Here is a 22,020-nt window from a genome sequence, read left to right on the forward strand (position 1 = left end):
AACAACCCTATCTCCAACAGTGGCCAGTTCCAACTGCTTCCAGAGAAGGTGACAGAAACTCCCAGTAGGTAGATGTGGGGTAATCTGCCCCATCCCACGAGGGGTCAATCTCTGCCTAACCCCTAATAGTTAGAGATTAGTTTAAGACCTACAGGGGGTTTTAATAATTTTGAAAATAATGCCTTGATCATTTCAAGTACAAGCAATGCCCTTGAAATCACACTCTCTCTAGCATACGTAAGGGCTAGGTATTGTTAGCATTTTATAAATATGATGATATCTAGCTCTTTTATAGCACTTGTCACCAGTAGAGCTCAAAGTGCACTACAAAGGAGATGAGTACCAGCATGTCCATTATACAGATGGGGAAACTGAGGCACAGGGCGGCACCATGACTTGCCTTAGGTCACCCAACAGGCCAGTGGCTGAGCTGGGAATAGAACCAAGGTCTCCCAGTACAATGCTCTATCCCTTAGACTATTCTGCCTCCCAGTTTGGTGCAGGTTGGTGCATTTGTGGGTTTTTATTATTCAGTAACTCACCCCACAAAGACAGGTTTCAAAGTAGCAGCCGTGTTAGTCTGTATTCGCAAAAAGAAAAGGAGTACTTGTGGCACCTTAGAGACTAACACATTTATTTGAGCATAAGCTTTCGTGAGCTACAGCTCACTTCATCAGATGCATTTTGTTAGTCTCTAAGGTGCCACAAGTACTCCTTTTCTTTTCACCCACAAAGGCTCTGCAGACCAAATTTTGCCATACAAAAAGTTTTTAAAATACCTTCTGGTCCTACAAGGCATGACAGGGTCCCTTTCAGACTGTAGTTATCTTTCATTTTGCTAGCTAAAGTTGTTCAAGATGCAGCCACAACTGCTCTTGCATTCATTCAACGATTTCCAAGTGCTTTACAAACGTTAAATGAATTCAGCCCCCTTTCCCGCTGTAAATCACCTCTGCTGTCAGTGCACACAGCGGTGAAGTGACTGGTCCAAGCTCATACAATGAATCCGGATAGGACCCGGGTGCCCTGAGCCCCAGTCTCTCTTCTGAAGACTGACCCATCCTGGTGGGTCAGGTACTGAACTGGGAGTCAGGTGACATGCATGCTCATCCTGTTTCTGGTCTTCTGGTTGACCTTGGGCAGGTAATTTCATCTCCCTGTGCCTCAGTTTCCCTCTCTGTAAAACGGGGAATGATCCTGACCTCCTTTGTAGAGTGCTTTGAACTCTACCGATGGAAAGAGCTGAGGATTGTTGTTGTTTAAAGGCTGTGACAAGTAAATAAACATGCAGTATGATCTTATTGAATTCTCTTTGCTGCTGGAAGCTTTTTTCTTCTTCTAAGCATTCCCATGAAAGGGTTTTTACTCTTCCTGGCTTTTCTAATGGGATTTAAAAGCGTTTTTTGCATTTCAGAGTGAGGTTCAATTCAAAGGGTTGAAAATAATTGATTAATCGCTTTTGATTTTAGTGAGTCTTGACTCAGCCTCATGGTCTCTTCAGATGTATTATCAGGCGGAATGTTATAATGAGAGGATCCACAAAAGGGGGAATGGTACAGTTTGACTGTATTCAGCAAAATCCCAAGAGCACTGCGTAGAAAACCGAACTCGTCTCACAACAAGTACTAGATAATCACCTAGCTCACCTCCCCGGAGCTTTTAGCAAAGCAGGATTGTGCCTTGCTGCCCAGACTGCAAAACTGACTCGGAAAAATTGGAAGAGGCAATTGAAAAATAAATAAATAAATGGAACCTTTGGATGAGCCTAACACACTGTCAAAATGCATGTCCAATAATCCCTTCCATTCAAGGAAGCTATTCAAGACAGACTTCCTTTATGAAACATGCTGCAAAGCAACACTTTGGGCTTCCTGGCAATTGCATCATGGGTGCTGAGCACATATTGACCCCATGCTCCATTGGAATTCCAGTGGAATGTGCATCTAGGAACATTCTGTGTCCCCATCTGCCTGAAAAAATTCGTTGCCGTCCAGATTACACTAAACTTGGAAAAGCACAGATGCAAGCATGATAGCTGGTTCCATTATCCAAGGGGAAGGTCATCCTGGGGGCCGTGTTCCCTCCAGCTTTGCCCCCAGGAGTTCAGAGAGCTCATGGTGTAATGGTCCCCGGAGATCAGACCCAGCATCTTCAACAAGAAAAACCCTGGCCTCTGCCACATGAGCTGGATGAATGTTCTGCTAGCTACTAGTCAGCAATAGATTCTAGAGTCACTGAGACCATCACTGGAGCAAGATGTGATCGCACTCACTAGGGCCCTCCTGTTGCATCTCACAGTGCTGCTCCACCGTGTGCACAGAGGATGCAAGGCCCACGGGGAACATCAGCATTGAGGCCAGTGTAACTTCCACATATGGACTGCACAGGAGAGGGGAAAGTGCTGCGACACCTTACCTGGGAATCACAGAAAGAGAGATGTCTGCCTTACAGAGACAGCTGCTCCTTCTGAAAGCTCCCTTTTTTGGCTGGCTGCTGAGAGATGCTCAACTCTCCCCAACTGCTGCTTTATGATGAAAGATATGAATCCATAAGGTCATCTTCATGCTTGGCTGGCCCCCTTCCTATGTCTCTGGCTAACAGCTCTATTTTGAAGCTCAACTAGAGGGAGTCAGCACAACCTCATTATATTTCTTCTGCTTTAGAGAACCAGGGAAGAGGAAGCTCCGCACGCTGTTAGATCATAAGAGAGCAGTGGGCTTGGGGAAGGACACAGCAACAAAGTCAGTGGGTCTCTGGCATCGTTCCCAAGAATCCAGTTGACAAAGAGCATCATTTTGGTGAGGAGGACGTGTGCTTCTGTTTGAGAAGAGTCTTCAGTGACTGTGAAGGTATCCACAGAGAAGGAAGGATGGTCTTGTGGGTGAGGCACTGGACAGGTCCTAGCTCTGCCACTGGTTTCCTGTGTGATATCAGGCAGGTCACTTTACCTCATGGGTCTCAGTTCCTCCTCTGTAAAATGGGAATAATATTACCCTACCTTGCAGGGATGTTGCTTATGTGAGGTGCTTAGAGTCTATAATGAAGGTGGCAATGATGATGGAGCAGCCTCTGTGGTAGTGGATCTCAACTGGAAAAGTGAATTTGGGCTAGAGAGGGACTTAATGTCTTCTGGGCAATAATATCACTTCATAGAATCATAGAAATGTTGGGCTGGAAGGGACCTCGAGAAGTCATCTAGTCTAGCCCCTTGTGCTGAGGCAGAACCAAGGGAACTTAGACCATCCCTGACAGGGGTTTGTCCAACCTGTTCATAAGAACTTCCAGTGATGGAGATTCCACAACCTCCCTTGGAAGCCTGTTCCAGAGCTTAACTACCTGTATAGGTAGGTTAGATATTAGGAAAATCTTTCTGTGTGTCCCTTGCTGCAGATTAAGCCCATAATTTCTTGTCCTACCTTCACTGAACATGGAGAACAATTGATCACAGCCCGCTTTATAACAGCCTTAATATATCTGAAGACTTGCTACAATGCCTTTTGATTTCACTCTCCTACTGTGGTCATATGTACTATGCTCTGTCACTTTTGCTTAGTGGATACTACATTCAAAGTACTTTGAGCACTTTTATCAAATGTACAGTACAGCATAAACTTGTAATGTGAAGATCAACTGCACCTACTTGAAAACAAATGTAACACACCAGAGACAGAACACGTTTCAAAAGTTTTGTAATTCATTATTAGCAGTTCCCTAGAAATTCTGAAGAGGCCATACAGGGAGCGTTGAAATAATTCAGCTGTCAATCGCCAACCTCCAGAAGAATTAGCCGCTTGGGATTTAGCTTCTGAACGTCACTTGACTTTGATTCATGGGTTTGTGAAGGTTCTTGTGATCAATGCGGCAATCCTCAGAATTGCATGTCCAACCAGCACTAATTCAGCAACACAGAGCAGGAGCAATCCCTGAGCCTCCCAAGCTGCAGATGAACTCCTCTGAGGGGGCAGATAGGTGTTCTCGTTTGCTGGCTGATGGCATCAACATCACGCGTCACTTGGGACAGACAAGCTATCGGCTCCTCCCAGCGCTGAGCCAGGAACATCCACATGGGGCCTGTCTCATAACGTGCCCAGACATGTGCTGCTGGGTTATGAGCACTCCAGAGCTACTGCAGTAATTGAGAAAATAATGGATGAGACTATGAAAAGGAAAATAGAGCTTTTCACACCTGGCAAGCAGGGTCTGGCAAAGCAGATGACTGTGCCTAATGGAGCATCCTGGGTGCTTATAATAGATTGAACAGCTCTGATTTGTTCTTGCTGTACTGGGAGGAGGCAGGACGCAAGTGTTTTGGGGGTTGATGCCTTGAGCCTGGGGTGTGTGTGTGTGTGTGCGTGTGTGTGTGTGCGCCTGTCCCACACCCAGGCCTCTGTTGTTAGCACCAAGACTTTGCACCATTTGCATATATAAAGAACTGGATGCTAATTGTTGCACTGCTTGGTGAAGCAAATCAGCCCCCCCCCCCCCCCGCCACCCCTTTCCCACCCAGGAATAAATGTTCTGTGCAACAATATGCAACACCACTGGGCCAGGGGTGAAACCTGGATACTCTAAGTGTCAGTGATCAGGAGGCAGAATTGAGGGTGTATGAAAACCAGTAGGAAATGGGATTCTAACTTCCAACGCAGGTGCCTCCTGTGTGTTATCATTGCGTCTTCTCCCTTCCCTTCATCTTCTGTCCATTCCTTTTAAGGAGTCATTTGGCTCATCCGTTATCTCTTTCGTTCTCTCCCTCTAGCCATCTCTCTTGCTGTCTGTTTTGTTTTGAAGCTCCAACAGCAAAGACGTGTCACAGTCCCAGCTCTTCAGAAATAATTAGCTCCTACCGCTGAATGGGCCTGCAGTGATTTCCCCCCCCATAGTTTTGTAATTATTAATGCACCAGACACCATATTCTATACTCTGCAGAAGTGCTGTGGAGAGTGGCCAGACTTCGTTATCCCCAATGACATAGTTGTGCCTTGGTCCCGCTCTAAGTAGCAATCTTTGTTATTTGTGTTGCAGGACCAAGCAGAGGCCCAGGCAGGTACTGGGATCTCATTGTGCGAGGGGCTGTACATATATCTAATAAAAACACAGTTCATGCCTCAGAGAGCTTACTGTCTCAGAACCGGCAGCTTGGTCCTACTCCCGACATAGTGTTGCCATGGGTCAAATCTGGTCCCACCGCACAGCCTGGAGAAATTGAAGGCAGAGCTGATCTCACTGCCATCTCAACAGGCAGGGCACACCGACTATTCAAAGTGTGACAGGGTCAGGCTAGATGGCTATAGGAGAGTAATAGAAGGCAGATACAGTAGCCCCAGGCTAAGTAGGTCCCTTTTCCCTGGGTAAGGTAAGAGGGAAGGTTCCAGAACAATCAGGAACCTTCTGGAGACAATTAAGACAGGCTGATTAGAACACCTGCAGCCAATCAAGAAGCTGCTAGAATCAATTAAGGCAGGCTAATCAGGGCACCTGGGGTTTAAAAAGGAGCTCACTTCAGTTTGTGGTGTGCATGTGAGGAGCTGGGAACAAGAGGCACTAGGAGCAGAGAGTGAGAACGCAGACTGTTGGAGGACTGAGGAGTACAAACATTATCAGACACCAGGAGGAAGGTCCTGTGGTGAGGATAAAGAAGGTGTTGGGAGGAGGCCATGGGGAAGTAGCCCAGGGAGTTGTAGCTGTCGCACAGCTGTTCCAGGAGGCACTCTAGACAGCTGCATTCCACAGGGCCCTGGGCTGGAACCCGGAGTAGCGGGTGGGCCCAGGTTCCCCCCAAATCCTCCCAACTCCTGGTCAGACACAGGAGGAGTCGACCTGGACTGTGAATTCAGAAAAACGGCCAAGCTGAGGGCTGCCGTGAAGCTCCAAGGCGAGCAAATCCGCCAATAGTAGAGCAGGAACTTTGTCACAAAAGACACTGAAGAGCAATTCAATAAGTTAATTTTACACGTTCGTTTTCAAAAGCCTTCATTTTCTGAACATTGTTCAACTTCCTTTCTCATTTCTGGTGCCTGTTGAATCCACCAGCACCCGCACTGATCCTCCGACTGAAGAATAGGATCTGTGGAAGAGTCATTTTCACCTTTCACAAAGAGCAATGCTTGTTCCCAAGCTGAAAACTCAAGCTGGCCTGGACTTTGTCGATTTTTTTTTTTTTTGGTCTGAGAAAGCCAGTTCATCAAACTTGAAACTGTGGGAACATATCGGTTTTGATGAGCCTTGTGTCAGGCAGGGGTGGCAAATCCAGGATGGAATTTCTGGTGAAAGAGTTTGCAAGACTAGGATACCCAATAGCCCACTGGTTAAGGATCGACCCTGGGGTACATAAGACCCAGGTTCGAGTACCCCCTCTGACTGGTTGAACCTGGGTCTCTCTCTGAGGTATATCTACCCAGCAGCTGGGAGGAGTAATTGCCTGGAAGGAAGACAGACATGAGCTAGCACCTAGAAATAGCTCATGATAGCTGCCTCAGTAGGTGACCATGGGGTTGGGTGGAACTGTACTAGCAGACCCTTAAAGACACTTCCAGTGGTGCTCCTTGCAGTGCTGGTAACAGAGCCCTGTGAGCTGGAAAGCCAGTTCATTGGGATAATAATCCACAAGCAGTACTTGGGTTTATACCAGGGCTTTGTTCTCAGATCCCCTTTGAATGATTCAGTCAGTCACTCTGGGCCTGATCCAAAGCCCTTTGGTGCCTGTTTACGCCTTCACAAGGCACCAACTTATTGACAGTGGACCAAACTGGCGAGGAAGTGATGGATTCTCCATCTCCTGAAGTCTTCTGTTCCAAGCCGGCTGCCTCTCGGCTTCAGTCACACGCAAGTAATTGAGCTCAGTACAGGAGGAACTTGATAAAATTCTCTGGGCTTTGTTATAGAAGATGTCAGACTGGATGATTGAATGGTCCCTGCTGGCCTTAAAGTCTATGAATCTATGAATTGAGCAAGCATTTACATATATGCCTAATATAAAGAACATGCACAGTCCCATTGACTTCAACCTCAAGTACTTAACATTAAACATGCGCTTAAGTACCTTGCAGAACTGGGCCCTATACTGATGCAAGTAGTGGCATGAAATCCATGGCATTTATCAATGACGTGGATCTGAGCCTGCTTTTTAAAGCCTTCACAGTGAAACAATAATAATAATTTCCCTAAATCAAAACAAACAGGCATTTGGTACCTTGATTGGTGAGTTAAGGACATGATTGTGCTTCCATACAAGACAGTGGAACAACTCCCATTGACTTCAGTGGGGTAGGATTGAAACCTAAGAGCTGTGCTACTGGCTAACAGTCCGTCCAACTCCTCCCAGGAGCTAATTAGCAACAGGCCTGTTCTCATTTCTCCCAAGCTGCCTGGCACAGCTCTAGATCACTGCCTGCTTGTGGCAGTGGGATCATCCCATGAAAACGTTCTGTAATCCTTGGGATAATTAGGATGTAAAATTACAAGGGGTTTTTAGAACAGGAGCAAAAAATTGATACTGAGCGAAAGAACCGTTTCGCCTTAATGTCAAAATATGCGGAAGAACAGGGCGCCGCTAAGACACAGCTGCAAACTAGCTGTGAATTAAGAGAAGCTTAGAAATATGCAAGTGCATATATTCAGGGCATAACACACTGAAAAATGCAAGCCTTAGCAAAGTCAACTAGAGAAATAAACACGGGTGTCTGCCATGGACCTGCTCTAAAATGCTGGCAAAGCAAAACACAGCCACATGGGGGGGGGGATGCCCAGAACACCCCGCCTTGATTTTTCTTTCAATGCCTGGCAGTGCATATATCCTGCTTCTAAATCTTATTGTGCTGTAATGAACAGACTGGCTGGCAGCTCCTTATAGCTTCACTGTTAGACTCCTTTTGGGGGGGAACCAGTGAGCCAGATTCCACCCCTTTTATCTCACACTGAATACCAGCACACGGCATAAATCATGCCATTGACTGAGTGGGATCAGGAAGGGGCTCCGAGCTCTAATGTATTCAGTGTAGACAGGGAAATCCGCACCCCGATTTCTGATGAATAGTTCTCATTGCTAGTTACCTAGCCCTTCACAGGGAGCTATGCATTTTGCAGAGCTCTATGAAACCACGCCCCTGCCCCAAAGAGCATGGTCTACTAGCTAGGGCCCTGGACTGTGAGTCCAGAGACCTAAGTCATGTTCCTAGCTCTGTTACTGACCTGCTGGGCAAAGCTGAGCCAGTTTGTGTTAGGCCTCTGTCTGGCTTGTCTGTTTAGATTGCGAGTCCTTTGGGCTGAGGCTTTTCCCCGGCTATGCCAGGGAAAGCACCGAGCAGAAAGGCAGCTGCGGTCGTTACATACCACTGTAATAGACATAAAAATTGGCCATGGGCAGGGGCATTGTGGGGGGGGGGGCGACAGCAGCCCCCATTCCATGTCCCCGCCCCTCAGGGCACACCGCCCAGGGCAGGTGGAGGGTCCAGGTCTCCCCACAGTGGCCCGGGCTCCCTGGGCAGGGCAGGGGGTGGGGCTTTGGGGCAAGGGGAGGAGCAGGGGGCAGGGCCCCATGGTGAGTGGGGCGTAAGGCCCACCTTAGCCCCCCATCACGAAGAGGTTGGTGCTGCTCACAGGGGCTGGGCTTTGCGGTGGGGAGCTGATCATGTTATCGGCTCCCCTGTTGCTAAGCCTAGCCCTTGCCACTCTGCACCTGCCCAAGGTTACTACACCCATGTTAAAAAGTGGGTGGGCATGGCCCCCCCTGGCTCCCCCGATTCTGGCACCCCTGGGTCTCCGGGGTCTCTTTGTGCCCAGGGCCCCAGTGAATCTTAATCTGCCTCCAGGCTGGATGGCAGCCATTAAAACCTTCCAGCATAAGAATGTTGGGGACAAACAGGGACACACAGAGCCCCTGGCATGGGAGGGGAACCTGGGTGTGGGGGACACACAGAGCCCCTGGCATGGAAGGCGGGAGGAGACCCCCGGGGGGGGGGACGACACAGAGCCCCTGGCCTGGAGGGGTGGGAGGGGAACCTTGGGGGGGGACACAGACCTCCTGGCATGTGTTGGAGGGGAAGTAGGCAGCACACAGAGCACCTACCAGGAGGGCAGGGGGAGGGGAGTTGCAGGGAGTCCCAGAAATAGAAGGGGATAGGAGTGGAGGGATGCAAGGAGACATTGGTCTATATGCAATGAGCTCAGCCGCTGGAAGCTCTGCAGGGTGCAGCCCCCTAGTGGTAAGTTCTGGTCCCTGAGCCCACCTCAGGCACTAAGCAGATAGAAGAGACGGGAGGGGGTGAGATCCAAAACTCCCCCCATCACCAAACGACCCCCTTTCCTTTTTGCCATCTTTCCTGGTATTTTATTTCCTGTCTCTGTTGTACCCTGACTGCTTTGCTCTTGAGTTGTGCATGCTCAACCCGACCATTTGGCCTTGGAGCACATTTTCCAGGCAGACCAGGTTCTGCCTGGCTTTTTTCTATCATTAATAAACTCTTAATCGACACGGGAACGACTCAGCACCGAAAGCTACAGGACTGTGTGATACTAAAATTCAAACTCAGGGAAAAGTTTTTGTGCTGTGCCCGGGGAGCCGGTGAAAGCTGCATAATTCCCCGTGTGCGGTGCTAAATATGTACCCCTTATGTTATCTAAAAATCCTTTCTCTACCTTCTTTTCTCCATTCAACCCACCACACTACCGAGATTGCCAGGCTCTGTTTAGTTTGGCAGCCCCTCCAGAGTCATTTGGGATGACCACATGTTCTTTTCATCCTTTTCATGTGCTGACCTCATAAGCCCTCGGCAGAGCCAGAAATTAAATGGATCCGTTGCGGTGCTGGGTTCTTAGCTCTCCCACAGTAAAATGTATCCCCAGTGATGTTCCATATTATTTCTCTCCCACCTCTGACTTGTCTGAGTTTCATTATGGAATTAAATTAATTAATACGAACAAAGTAGCAAAAAACCCAAACAAACAGTTGTGGGGTTGTTTTTTTTCAGAATTAAGGTTTTTGTTATTATAAAAGAACGGCATATATTGGCACCATCCAAAATCCTGGCACGTTTGAACCCACTAGGCATTTCCCTGAGAGAATTCAGGGGCAGCCTGGGGGCAGGGAAGGCACAGAGCCCCCTCATGAGAGTAGTCCTGGCTAGTTGGCAGGCAGTTTGTGTGCCAGGACATACCGACAGTTAACACCAATGGTCTCTACTGTTCAGCTAAGGAAATCTTTCATATTTGGGCTAAGCGATAACGGGCCAGATCCTTAAGCGGGTATTATAAATTGAGTGACACTGATTTACACCAGCTGGGAATCTGTCCCATTGACCTCAATGGAGCAACGTCAATTTCCTTGCCAATTAACACCAGCTGGAGATCTCACCCACGGAACGGACATTTGTATTTTTGGCTGCTGGTCCCTCTTAGATGGATTTTTAACTTTGCGGCAACTTGAGAATTTCTTCCAACAGCTGCTCTGAACATAAACACCTGACGTGGCTACCTGGCAAGTTACTGTGTGTCTGCTTTGAGCAGGGGGTTGGAGTGGATGACCTTCTGGGGCCCCTTCCACCCCTGATGGCCTGTGATTCCCTGTAGCAAGCCAGGGGGCGAATCTACAGCTACGATGCAGTGAAAGTCCTGTCGCACCCAAACCACACTCGCTCGCTGGGCCCACGTGGGACGTCACCGCGGCAAGCCGGGGGGCTGTAGATTCACACCCTGGCGTGCTGTGGAGTAACTTGAGAGAAATAGTTTCAGTGTGTTAACTTCTGTTTTGCAAGGACCCCAAATCATAGTTTAGGTGAGAGCAAAATAATTAGCTGCCAAAAAAAAGTTGAAATAGTTTGAAATGATTACAGAGCAAAATTGGTAATTATTCTTTAATGGTGACGGGAGTCGGCACGGATATTTCCAGAGACCACCAAATTAATATATTAACTCACTGACTGCGAGCATAGTAGCAGGTTTCCCCAGTCAGGCCCACACCGTTTATTTTAATTTCGTTGCCTGTGAAGTGAACTGCAGAGGATGACAGCAGCTGATTCTGAGACAAGCTTATATAAGCACCAAGCAAGTGGCATGTCAAGCAAAGCTTTCCGGATCTATGTAATTGGTTGCTTGTTTCGGGACAATCACAGAATATCCTTTAAATGGAAAGGTGCCTGATGAGCATTTAAATCATGTTGCAGCGGAAGCGAAACTGACCTGGCTTTGGCTACCTGCGGCAGCAGTTACTCACCTAGGGAAGCTAAGTCAGTTTCACTCAATACAAAACCAGATTTTTAGCTCTTGTCAGTATCGCTCCCCCCCCCCCCCCCCGCGTGTTTCGGTGCACAGGGAACTCCAGCTCTGCGCCGCAGCCCAGCTGGGAGTGTGAATTTGTTTCAATTTGAACAGTGCCCACGCGGTCGCCAGAATTCGTAATTGCGACTGGTTTAGCTTCTGCTTTCAATCTAAAGCTCCTCATCCATACAGTTGAACAGAAAAGGCCATCGACAATCTTTTCGGAACGTGCTTTTTCGTGTTTTCTGCTTGTATTTAAAAAAAAAAGTAATTTTTTGTTATTCTCGTTCGGTTTTGTGGGAACGAAGGTGAACGGGGAATAACAGACGGGGCTGTGTAAGGAGAGATGAGACATCTGTAACAGGGGGATAATAGTACTGACCTCCCTTTGGAAGGGGCTTTGAGATCTGCTGGGGGGGGCATTAAGGGGGGCAGCCAGCGCCCCTGTGGGCTGGGTAGGGCAGGGTTAAGCGTGCGGAAGGAATTCTCGGGCTGACCATTCAGCCCTGGCGAGAGGCATGCAGTCTCTTCTTGTCCTTCTCAGTAGCCCTAATCCTGATTCGTTGCCCACGGTCCGTTTTAGCAAAGTATTTAAATGTGCTTCACTCCCATTGAAGCCAGCGGGACTTACCCATGTGCCTATACTTACGCACATGCTTAAATTCTTTGCTGAGTTCAGACTGCAGTGTGTGCTGGGCGCATCAGGCTTCCATTCCTGCAGCCGGGGTATGCGCTTGCCCGGTCCAGCTCGCACGCCTGGTGCTGTCCACACATGCCGCATTGTCCAGTCCAATCAGAGCAGGCGCGCATGGCGACGGTTCACGGCTCTCCCTCGGCCCGGAGCCTGTGGACGCTCTGTGGATAATCGCATGGCCGCTTCTGGGGAGGAACAGACAAACAGGTGTGAGCCGTGCCATCCAGGACTCCCGGCTCTGCAGTCCCCACCCCACTCTGCAGACTGAACGTGCAAGGTGCGCGGGGAAGACTCTCCCTTTTGGCCCTCTGCACCCCGGGGTGCCGCCCCCTGCGCAGCGCAGGATTGAAACCGAGCAGCTGCTGTGGCTCGTACAAAGGCACCGGCTTTTTCAGGCTACCGGCGCTCGGAAAGGCAAACGCCTCTGAGAGTTATCAAAGGGCATCCTCGGAACCTCCGCATTCGCCTTGCCTTGCCACAGAGCCACAAAGTCTCCGCCGACCACGGCAGCCTCGAGAAATCAGGACTAACACGGGGGCGGAACCAATTCGCCCACTCGGAGAGCTGGTGTAACCAAGGGGTGAGAGGGATTTCCGTCCAAAGGCGCGTCTGGGGACGTGCATATTTGATGGAGATGATCTAACATTTGTCAGCTAACTGAACAATGCAGAGCAGCCCACGGAGTTGTTTCCTCTGTAGTGCCCCCGCAACGGCCATTCCTTCTGCGCCCCATCTGTTGGCACACGAAGGCTGCCACTGGCCCCTCACCTAACTAAAGAATAATTTGTCTTAACTAACCTTTCCATGAAATGTCATTGGAGTTGAATGGAAGATATTCGTGTGCTGCCTAGCATCAAAAGGAGGTAAAATAATGAGGCGAATATCCCCCCCACACACACATAAAAGGGGGCTGGCATTTGCAATTAATTGGACTTTAAGGAAAGCGTTCCTTTAATCTCCTGTATTAATTTTGGGAATCTGTCACTCTCAGATCTAATGGTGAGGGGGAGGGAAGGCAGGAAAACTTTTTTTCAATAGAAAATGTTGAGGAGTTTCTTGATGAGACCTGCCACACTTTGGTCTGGTAGAGTTTGCGAGAGAATGGAGCTGAATTGTTGGCATTACAACAAATTACGCCAGATCTATGTAATGGGAGAAATAAAAAGAGCAAATCATGAAAAGTGCATCTGCAGCGTGCCTATTCCACTGCAGTGTACTGATGGTACCAGGAAAATACAGAGCACTTTGTGCCACTCTAATCCTTTGAGCTCTTTGAACTCCCATGTAATTTTCTTTTCAAAAACACTTATTCTTGCTGGCCTTTACAGAGGTTCAGGCTAGTTAGTCACCCTGTGAATCTGCTGTATCAAATTTAATCTTAATTCCATTCAGGGCTTTAATTAGAATGTGGGCAAGATGGAAGGAGGGGTATGGACGCATTCAGAGCAGGCAGACAGGTCGTCCCACAGAAAATCTCAGCTACCTCTAGACTCCTCTTCATCCATTCAGCTCAACTGAAATGAAAATGAGCCTACAGGAGTGCCCTAAGGGTATTTTGGATGCTGTAGGTTTGTACATAACTTGGAGCTGAAGTGCTTTTTTCTAATATTCCCGTAAACTCAAAGCAACTTCTTCTGGAAGTAACAGGAACGTCTGAAACTACCCTGAAAAGTGTAATGGCCATCGGGGAATTGGGAGTGGTGGTATAGAAATTATTCCTTGAGGTGGGTCAAACCCAGATCTTGGCAGCCAAGACCTTTCCAGTCTTATGCCTGCTTCTGAAACACCTGGTTCTGACCACTGTCATAGACAGGATACTTTTTAAAAATAAATAAATAAATATTTGTATTTTAAAAAAAAGGGGCGGGGAGGAGGGATAGCTCAGTGGTTTGAGCATTGGCCTGCTAAACCCAGGGTTGTGAGCTCAATCCTTGTGGGGGCCCATTTAGGGATCTGGGGCAAAAATTGGGGATTGGTCCTGCTTTGAGCAGGGGATTGGACTAGATGACCTTCTGAGGTCCCTTCCAACCCTGATATTCTATGACCCAGTCTGGCAGGTCTTATGTTTCTCTAGTGAATGCTGTTGTTTAAATATAGAACCCTAGAATAAAATTCTGTTACACATGTAGAGTCTCGGCTTCATGACTTTAATTCTCAGGGACAGTAGCAAATCTCCACTCCACTTGCAGGCTTGAGAATGTTTCTGTTCAAACAGTAATGAGTCAGATTCATACACAGGAGTACAGAAGCTTGCTGTGCCTCCAGAGGCTGCAGCTCAGAAGAAGGTATGTTTTGAGCTCAAAGGTCTCATTCCTATCTAAAGGATAAGGAAGAGGCAAGGTACGGGGCCACATCAGTTGTGCTAAACTCACCCCTCTGCTTTCATGGATTCCTGTTGCCTGCTAATCATTTTTTTCTCCGCAGTGCCATTACTGCCTGGTCCCAGGATAGAAAATGAAACATTGAGGTAGGCATAACTACTTGGTCAGGGGCGTGAAAAATCCACACCCCTGAGCCCTGTAGCTTGCTGATCGAACCCCTGGGGTAGGTCCACAGAAGAGTGCTTCTGTCAACCTAGCGACCATCGCTCAGGGAGATGGTGTTCTTGCACCAACAGAAAAATCATTTCAATCAGTGTAGGCTGTGTCTACACGATGGGGTTATGCTGACATAGCTACAGCCCTGTAGTGATGCCGGTGTATTCTCTGTAGTGTAGACATACCAAAGTCTTGTGGTGCGTCGAGTCCTTCACAATTGTGCATAGTGTTGGCCTAACTCTGCTCCCAGGGATAAAGCTCCCCTTGACTTTGCAGGTTCAGTATTAGGGTTTATCTAATACTGGGGACACTCAGGGCTTGTCTTCAGGTACCGTCAACACAGTGCTGTCTACATGGGGGTGGGCTAGGTCAGTGTAACAAGATCGCTCAGGGATGTGGATTTTTTGCAGCCCCGAGCAACATCATTATAGCGATACAGGTTTGCAGTGTAGACCTGGTTTCAGGAAAGTTAATCCAATTTGACAAGGTGTAAATTTGAAGTGCATTAGTTCATCTGCATTAAACCACTGTATGGATGCTCTTCCAAATTAAAGTTTCCTGAATTTGGTTTAGCTTAATTCACTTTCAAAACAAATTAAGCTAAACTATATTCAGGCCACTGTAAATACCGAATAGGGGCATCCACCCAGGCATTTAATGTGGTTTAACTAATCCACTTTAAAAGTGAATTCAGATTAACTTTCCTGAGTGTCTCCATGTAGACACTCCCTTATGCTAACACTGAGCACTATGGATAATGCCACCCAAACGTTTTAAAGTTTAAAAAACACAAGTTTGTATTGTCTTGGTGAGGGACATAATCATTAGAGTAATGGGCAGTGGTTAGGAGGGGCTGCTTTTAACAGGATGTCTCTGCTCCCTATGTAGGGAACAGAAGGCTGCTAACAATTATGCAGATATTGCAGCAGTCAGAGGCATAGTTTTATTTTCATTAGCACCTCAGGTTTCTACAGCAGGGCTGAGCTGACATTTGGAAGCAGATTCCTTTTTAAAGGTTCATGATTATTTAACACAATGCACTGCAGTGAGCCAGGATCCTTGTCAGAGCAAATGTCAATGTTTGATGGACCCCCTCATGTCCTCCGCCGCTCTGTTTGCTGGGTGTCTGACAGTATGTTCTTTCCCCCTGCAGTACGGGATAAAGAAGAAGGAAGAAAGAGAAGCCGAGGCCCAGGCTGCGCTGGAAGCCAATGCTGAGGGGAGTCTGACACGTCCAAAGAAGGCCATACCTCCCGGCTGTGGGGATGAGGAAGAGGAGGAAGAGGAGAGCATTCTAGACACAGTCATCAAATATCTACCTGGCCCTCTTCAAGACATGTTCAAGAAGTAATGGCTGCAGCCTGTTAGACTGTCATGAACAGTAAAGCAATGGATTTCTCAAATGAGAATTTACAATCTTGCCACACATCACACAACCCCACTCTCTCCCTCCACTCTAACCCCCGTCCCCGACCTCTCCGTTGGCCCCCTGAGATTCCATCCATTCCTATTTTGTACATAGTCACATCCAGTAGACGCCTCTGAATGGATGTAAGGATTAATGAGCTGCAGTCTACACAACTTTTATTATAAGCCATAGTACTATGTATGTTAAATAAGGCAACTGTACATTAAACAGAGCAAAGGAAAAGCCTCATGTTTGTTTCCACCCAAAGCAGGAAGGAGTGTTCACTAACAGTGAGCAGTGGCTTCTTTTATTTTCCTTAATTATTATTATAATTTTTAATATGATAGTTGATCAAGCCACCCTGGTTGTTCATTGTTGGTACATCTCTTGTAGCAAGGGATGCCTCCATTTCCCATGGAAACAGACCTTTTCCATTTTATTCCATAACCCTCATAAATAAGAGATCATTTGGAAAGTGAACCATGTGCAACTCCTATCTCCAACACCATTCTCAGAGCTGTGGAAGAGCTGAGCCTTCCTCACCAGGTGTTGATGGTAGAAACCAGCCGCCTCAGAATCTAAGCAAGAGTCTTGTTGCTTTGGGAATAGCCATACAATGAATAGCATGACCAGAGTGTAGTGTGGACGGTGCTGTCATTAGATCTAGACCAGACTGGTTCGGTGGTGTTGTAGTACAGAACTTCCCAACCCAGGGGCCTTATAAGCCCACCACTGAGTGGAGTGGATACTTAGACTCCCCAACCTTCCTCTTTCGGCAAAGATCCCCAGTGGCATATTCAATCATGCCGTTCCCAGCTGTGTTTCCAGGAATGGCATTCCAGCTCCAGCAATTGCTGTGGCTATGCGCTGTTCCCCCAGGTAGCATCAGAGAGGGGAGGGCTTCTAGTCAGAGAGCAGGACCAGGAGGCAGGAACTGCTCCTGAGTTCTAGTCTCCATGCTGACTCTAATTCCCTCTTTGACCTTGAACAAGTCACTTAACCTCTCTGTCCCAGTCCCTCCATCTATACACTGGAGATAATAATACTTACCTACCTCACAGGGATGTTGTGAGGGTCAAAAGGTGAATACTTGTATAGTGCTGCACAGGGGCTAAGTATTATTATAATGTTGGGTGGCATCGTTGGGTATTTACCCAGTAAATACCCTTGCGTATTTACCCAGTGATGGGAAGGTTGGACCAGGACTCTCGTACTGTCACATTTAAAACCTTCTCAAATTCAGATGGATTTAGAATGTCTCCCAACCTAATGGTGTCAGACAACACATTGTCCCCAGACGATGCTGTCTTGCTACTGCAGTGAGTATATGTGTACACTCTTATTTGTTACACAGTTATTCATCATTTCATCTGGTCTGTTATTTGTAGAGCTGACATTTGGTTCTGGGACTCTCTCAGCTCAGAGTCACTGTAAATGTCTGGAGCTTCTGGTCAGCACCATGTCTTGATCTCATGAGAAAAGAAACGGTCTCAGGCGACTTCTAACAAGCTGATCATTTGTCTGGCAGCATTACACTGCCACATGCCCTGTGCTAGCCCAAGCTTGGAAAACAAATGGTTACTCGTTATTTCGAACATATTTGCAAGTAAATAGCCACTTAGCATGGACGGCAGCGGGGAAAATATACCGTAGATGCAGATTTAGTAGGAGACGTAATTCAGCTTTGTGTGCCTGCTGCCGACTGGTGCTGAGAACAAGACGTTTTTATTTGCTAGTATAAAACCGACTGTTGAGTTAAGTACGCCTGGGATTGCCATTGTAGAATATCCTGTTCATCAACAGCCAAATTGTAGGACTGGTGCCAATTCAGGCTGGGGTTGGTGGGTGCATTGCTGTTGACTTCAGTGGCAGTGTGCCTGCTTTATTCCCTGTGAGTCTGGCCTGCGGGGTTTTGCTCTGAATACCCATTCTGAATTTTATTCTTTCTTGAGCTCGATAAAATCTTGGGGTCAGATTCTCTGCCGGTATAGACAGACTACACTTCCCTGCAGCGATCGGCGCTACACCCACTGAGTACCAGCAGAGAACTCGGTCTTTACATGCCACAGATAGCATTTGAGCAATCCCATTGGCTCCAGTGAGACTATTCATCCGCTTAAAGCTAGGCACATGCTTAAGCATCTTTCTGAATGGGGCTCCTAATTAGATTCTTACATGAGCCAGACAGGAGCAAGCTGTGCTGGATTTAAGCAGGGGAGGTGGAACAAGGCTGTAAACACAGTCCCTTTAGCATCACCCATAGAACCACACATACCAACTGCAACAGACGGCCTATGGGATGTACACTCCCTGCCACTTGTGGACCGGTGTAATGAGCATGCTCCAAACCCCTAGCGCATGCTGGCGGACTTTTGCTTTCCTTCGAAGTCAGTGTCCAGAGAATTCACTAGAGTAGGAATGGGATTTAGAAAACCAGCCCCAGGAAATTTGTGTGCTGGTTGCTGAGAGCTGCAGGTCAGCCTCCCATGGGCAAAAGCAGAATGTTGTGACTTCTTAAGATAGCGTCAGCATTGTTTGCCCTCGCTTTCACTAAAGAGAGACGAATTTCCCTGCTCAGACTTCAATCACCTGCATTGTTTCTTATCTGTGTGCCTAGATTTGATACCAGAGCAGCTGTCAGTGATTTGTCATTTCCTAATGAAAGCACTCAGTTCTCCCTTTCCAGAACTAGCAAGCTCCCGCTTGTTTCCATTTAAAGTATAAAAATCCTTCCTCATCCTTAAAGCCATCCTCACCCCCACCAGACTGCAAAAACTACTGTAGGTTCCACAAAGTAAGTGGACATTGCTCACTCTGCTCCTGCTTTAGACACCAGTCGTCCTTTGGCCATCAGCATTGATTTACTTTCCTCTCCATGCAAGCTCTATTCCCGAGACACAAGTAGTGCCTGCTGTCTTGCCTTTTCTTTTCTCTTGTTGTTCTATGTTGGGTTTTTCAGGGTCTGCCTTGCGGAGAGAAAATACATCATTATATCCAGCTCTAGGTGACTTTACAAGACTTTGGTTTAATCGAATGGGTCACAGTGGTTGAGCCATTCACTGATTGGGTCCTGGAGTAGCTAATACAAGAGCCTGTGCTGCATGGTCTCACGGATCAGGAGTAAGTGTTGCTGCTCCTGGGGGGACAAGTGGGTTTGTTTTTTAAAAGTTCCATTCCCCTTTTTGATTTGGCCTCCTAGGAGACTGAAATTGCGCAAAAATATGGGGCCTATGTAGTCTTTCCACTTGGCTTGGAATCAGGATCATAAAGCAGAATTGGGAGAGTCATTTGTCTAGCGAAATTCACAAGGTCTATTATTGGTGCCATCAGAACCATTGTCGGGTTTCCCAGCTCATCCCAGCTGTAGCCAATATCCCTCTCACCTGAGCTCCCAATGTATGGTCTAGTCCTTCTGCCACTAAACTCAACTGGAGTTTGCCATTGACTATGGACTTCAGGGGGAGCAGGTCTGAGCCCACAGTTTTTATATTGTCATTCGTTCAGTAAAGAAACCTGATGGATAAGATACTCTGCCTGTGAATTACGTACAGGTCAGTCCCTACGGGAGAGAAAGGCAGCATGTGCTGAGAAGATTTGCCTCAAATTACTTTTTGGACCTTGACTAAGTTATTGGTCAGCTCAGAGGGTTTCTCCAGCTCCAGAGTGCCTCAACAGCTTTGAATGAAATTGAAATGGGCACTTCCCCAACCCCGAATTTGACAATCATCACCCCCAACCCCTTCAGCTAACTTGCATTGTGCATGAACGTGAAGAGCACTGTAAAAATGCCACACGCTCAGTGCTCAGTCAGATGTCAAAGCACTTAAACAAGACCAAAGAGAAACATGGTTCATTGTTTGGATTCTGAATATCTCTTTGTCTTTCCATGCTATCGTTTTATTTGCATCACCAATATGTTCAATCTCAGGAAAATGAGGTCTTCTGTTTTTAATTGGTTTTTATTTACACAGAAAGGTGGGCAGCCATTTTTTTTCTTTTCTTTTTTTTTTTTTTTTTTTTGCCATTCTTTCTCCTTCATAACTCCAGGGCCTTTCTGTTTAATAAAAAAAAAAATCAAGAGGTCTCCACTTTGTGGAGGGCAGCTAATTTAGTTTGACATTGCCCTTCATGGACTTACATCTATCTTTAGAGAAAGCCATATGAAATCAGACTGCAATATTAATTATGAATGCTACTCTGTGTTAAAAAAAAGAGAACAGATCATGTGCTAAATCACTCTGGCGTTTCTCTGTCTATGTTTCTAGTATTGTATGTTAGCCTAGTTTTTCCCCAGCCCCTTCCCTTTGTCAAAGAAAGACCATACCAATGCTGCTGACCACATCTTTTTGACAAGCTTACCGCACCAATATAACTGTTGTTTGCAATCAACTGTTGTGACCTGAATGTAATGTCCTATGTATCTGAAATGTGTCTGTATCTGTTTTACTCTGTTACCAAGATAATGTTTTTCATGTGCTGAGTCGGTAAAATGTTTCAGTAACTGTCCTCTAAAAAAAAAAAATGCTTGTTTTCATACATACACACACATACATACACACACAAAGGCGAAACTCTAACTAGCTGGTGCATTTTTCTAAAAGAAATGCCCCCAGGTGTCTCCAAGATGCATGCAGTACCTTCCAACCAGCCAGAAGATGATTTAAAGTAGAGACTTTGTGAATGTAAATTTCATTTGTAATTTGCCTGCTACCTTTTTCTGCATGACATGGATAAGTGATATGATGTTCTTTTAAAATGGAATCACAGCCAATAAAAAAAAATAAAGTGATTTCATGCCTTTTTTGTAATGCTTTCATATTAAATCCCTACCATGCTGACCTGGGAGAAGAAAATTCACTCGTACATATGCAAATAAAATTGTAGTGGAGTAATTTAGAAGCATGAGCCTGCATATGCCAGAAAACAACAGCGGCATGTTATTTTTTTTCACTTGTCCAAACTTCACCAAGATAATGTTACACCCACGGGTAATTAACCATAAGTTATAACCATGTCTATGTTAACAATGAGGCATCCGGTGGCACCTTAAAGACTAACAGATTTATTTGGGCATTAGCTTTCGTGGGTAAAAAACCCACTTCTTCAGATGCATGTTTCATTGTTTTGTGGATACAGACTAACATGGCTACCCCTCTGATACATGTCTATGTTATTGTTAGTTAGTTTTCCTTGGGAAAATCAGAAAATACATCCCTATCATAGAATATCAGGGTTGGAAGGGACCTCAGGAGGTCATCTAGTCCAACCCCCTGCTATAAAAGGTGGAGGATCAAAACCTATGGAAGTTTAGCAGATTTGAAGCTTAAACCAGGGAGAAGATGAGCTACTTTGAAATTGACTGTATCAGCGAATCCAGTTCTCGTGTTTATACAAGTTGTCAGGTTGTTGAAGACTCTAAAGACCTGATTCTCCTCTAAGTTATGCTGATGCAAATCAGAAGTAACACAACTGAAGTTAGTGGAGATACACAGTGTAAAAACAGCATGTGGGGAATCAAAATCTGGTCCTAAAATGTTCAAGCCTTATGTTTTCCCTTAGGAAATATTTTCTTTGGGAGCATACAGTAGGTCATACTTTCTCTGCCAGCTACTGAAGATTAGGAAGGACCATGAGTGAGTATTGGATATCAAACTGACCTTCTTGTTAGTCTATGCAGCATTTTCAGCAAATAAAAATATATCCTTTACATCATGTATATTCATCATGTGGTTCCTAAGACAAAGCCAATAGAAAATCCATAAGAACTTGCTGATAGTAGGAGTTAAGCCTCATGAGAGGAGGAAAAATGTCCCTGCTTTTTCCCCTCACCACCAAAAAAACTCTTCAATGTTCAAAGGAAGGATAGGCTATAATAACTCTGCAAACTATTGAGCAGCTGGGTGTTGAGTGAGGCATCTAGAATTTGCAGAGCAGTGACTGGGGTTGATAGGCGTCCCCTGTATCTGGAAGGAACAAGCTTTGTTGTGACGTGAAGCTCTCGACCAAATTGCGCTTGGTCCAAAAAGCATTTGCGGTGATTTTTAGATGGCTGTGGCCCAGCAAGGTCACCCTGTGGCAGTGAAGTTGATGGCTGAGGCATGTGAACATAAGAACATAAGACTTGCCCTACT

The 22,020-nt window shown here is 46.5% G+C and overlaps 1 protein-coding gene across 2 annotated transcripts in view; it reads left to right on the forward strand.

Moving 5' to 3' along the window:
- Nucleotides 1–20,678, forward strand: part of CPLX1 (complexin 1) — a 218,717-nt gene extending 198,039 nt beyond the window's left edge. For both annotated transcript variants that reach the window (XM_073345780.1, XM_073345779.1), the window contains one exon: nucleotides 15,635–20,678. In XM_073345780.1, the coding sequence (XP_073201881.1) occupies nucleotides 15,635–15,832 (198 nt within the window). In that variant the 3' untranslated portion in view covers nucleotides 15,833–20,678. The remainder of the gene's footprint in view (nucleotides 1–15,634) is intronic.
- The last annotated feature ends 1,342 nt before the right edge of the window (nucleotides 20,679–22,020 follow it).

The sequence above is a fragment of the Lepidochelys kempii genome, chromosome 5 (assembly GCF_965140265.1).
Source record: "Lepidochelys kempii isolate rLepKem1 chromosome 5, rLepKem1.hap2, whole genome shotgun sequence".
Lineage (NCBI taxonomy): Eukaryota > Metazoa > Chordata > Testudines > Cheloniidae > Lepidochelys > Lepidochelys kempii.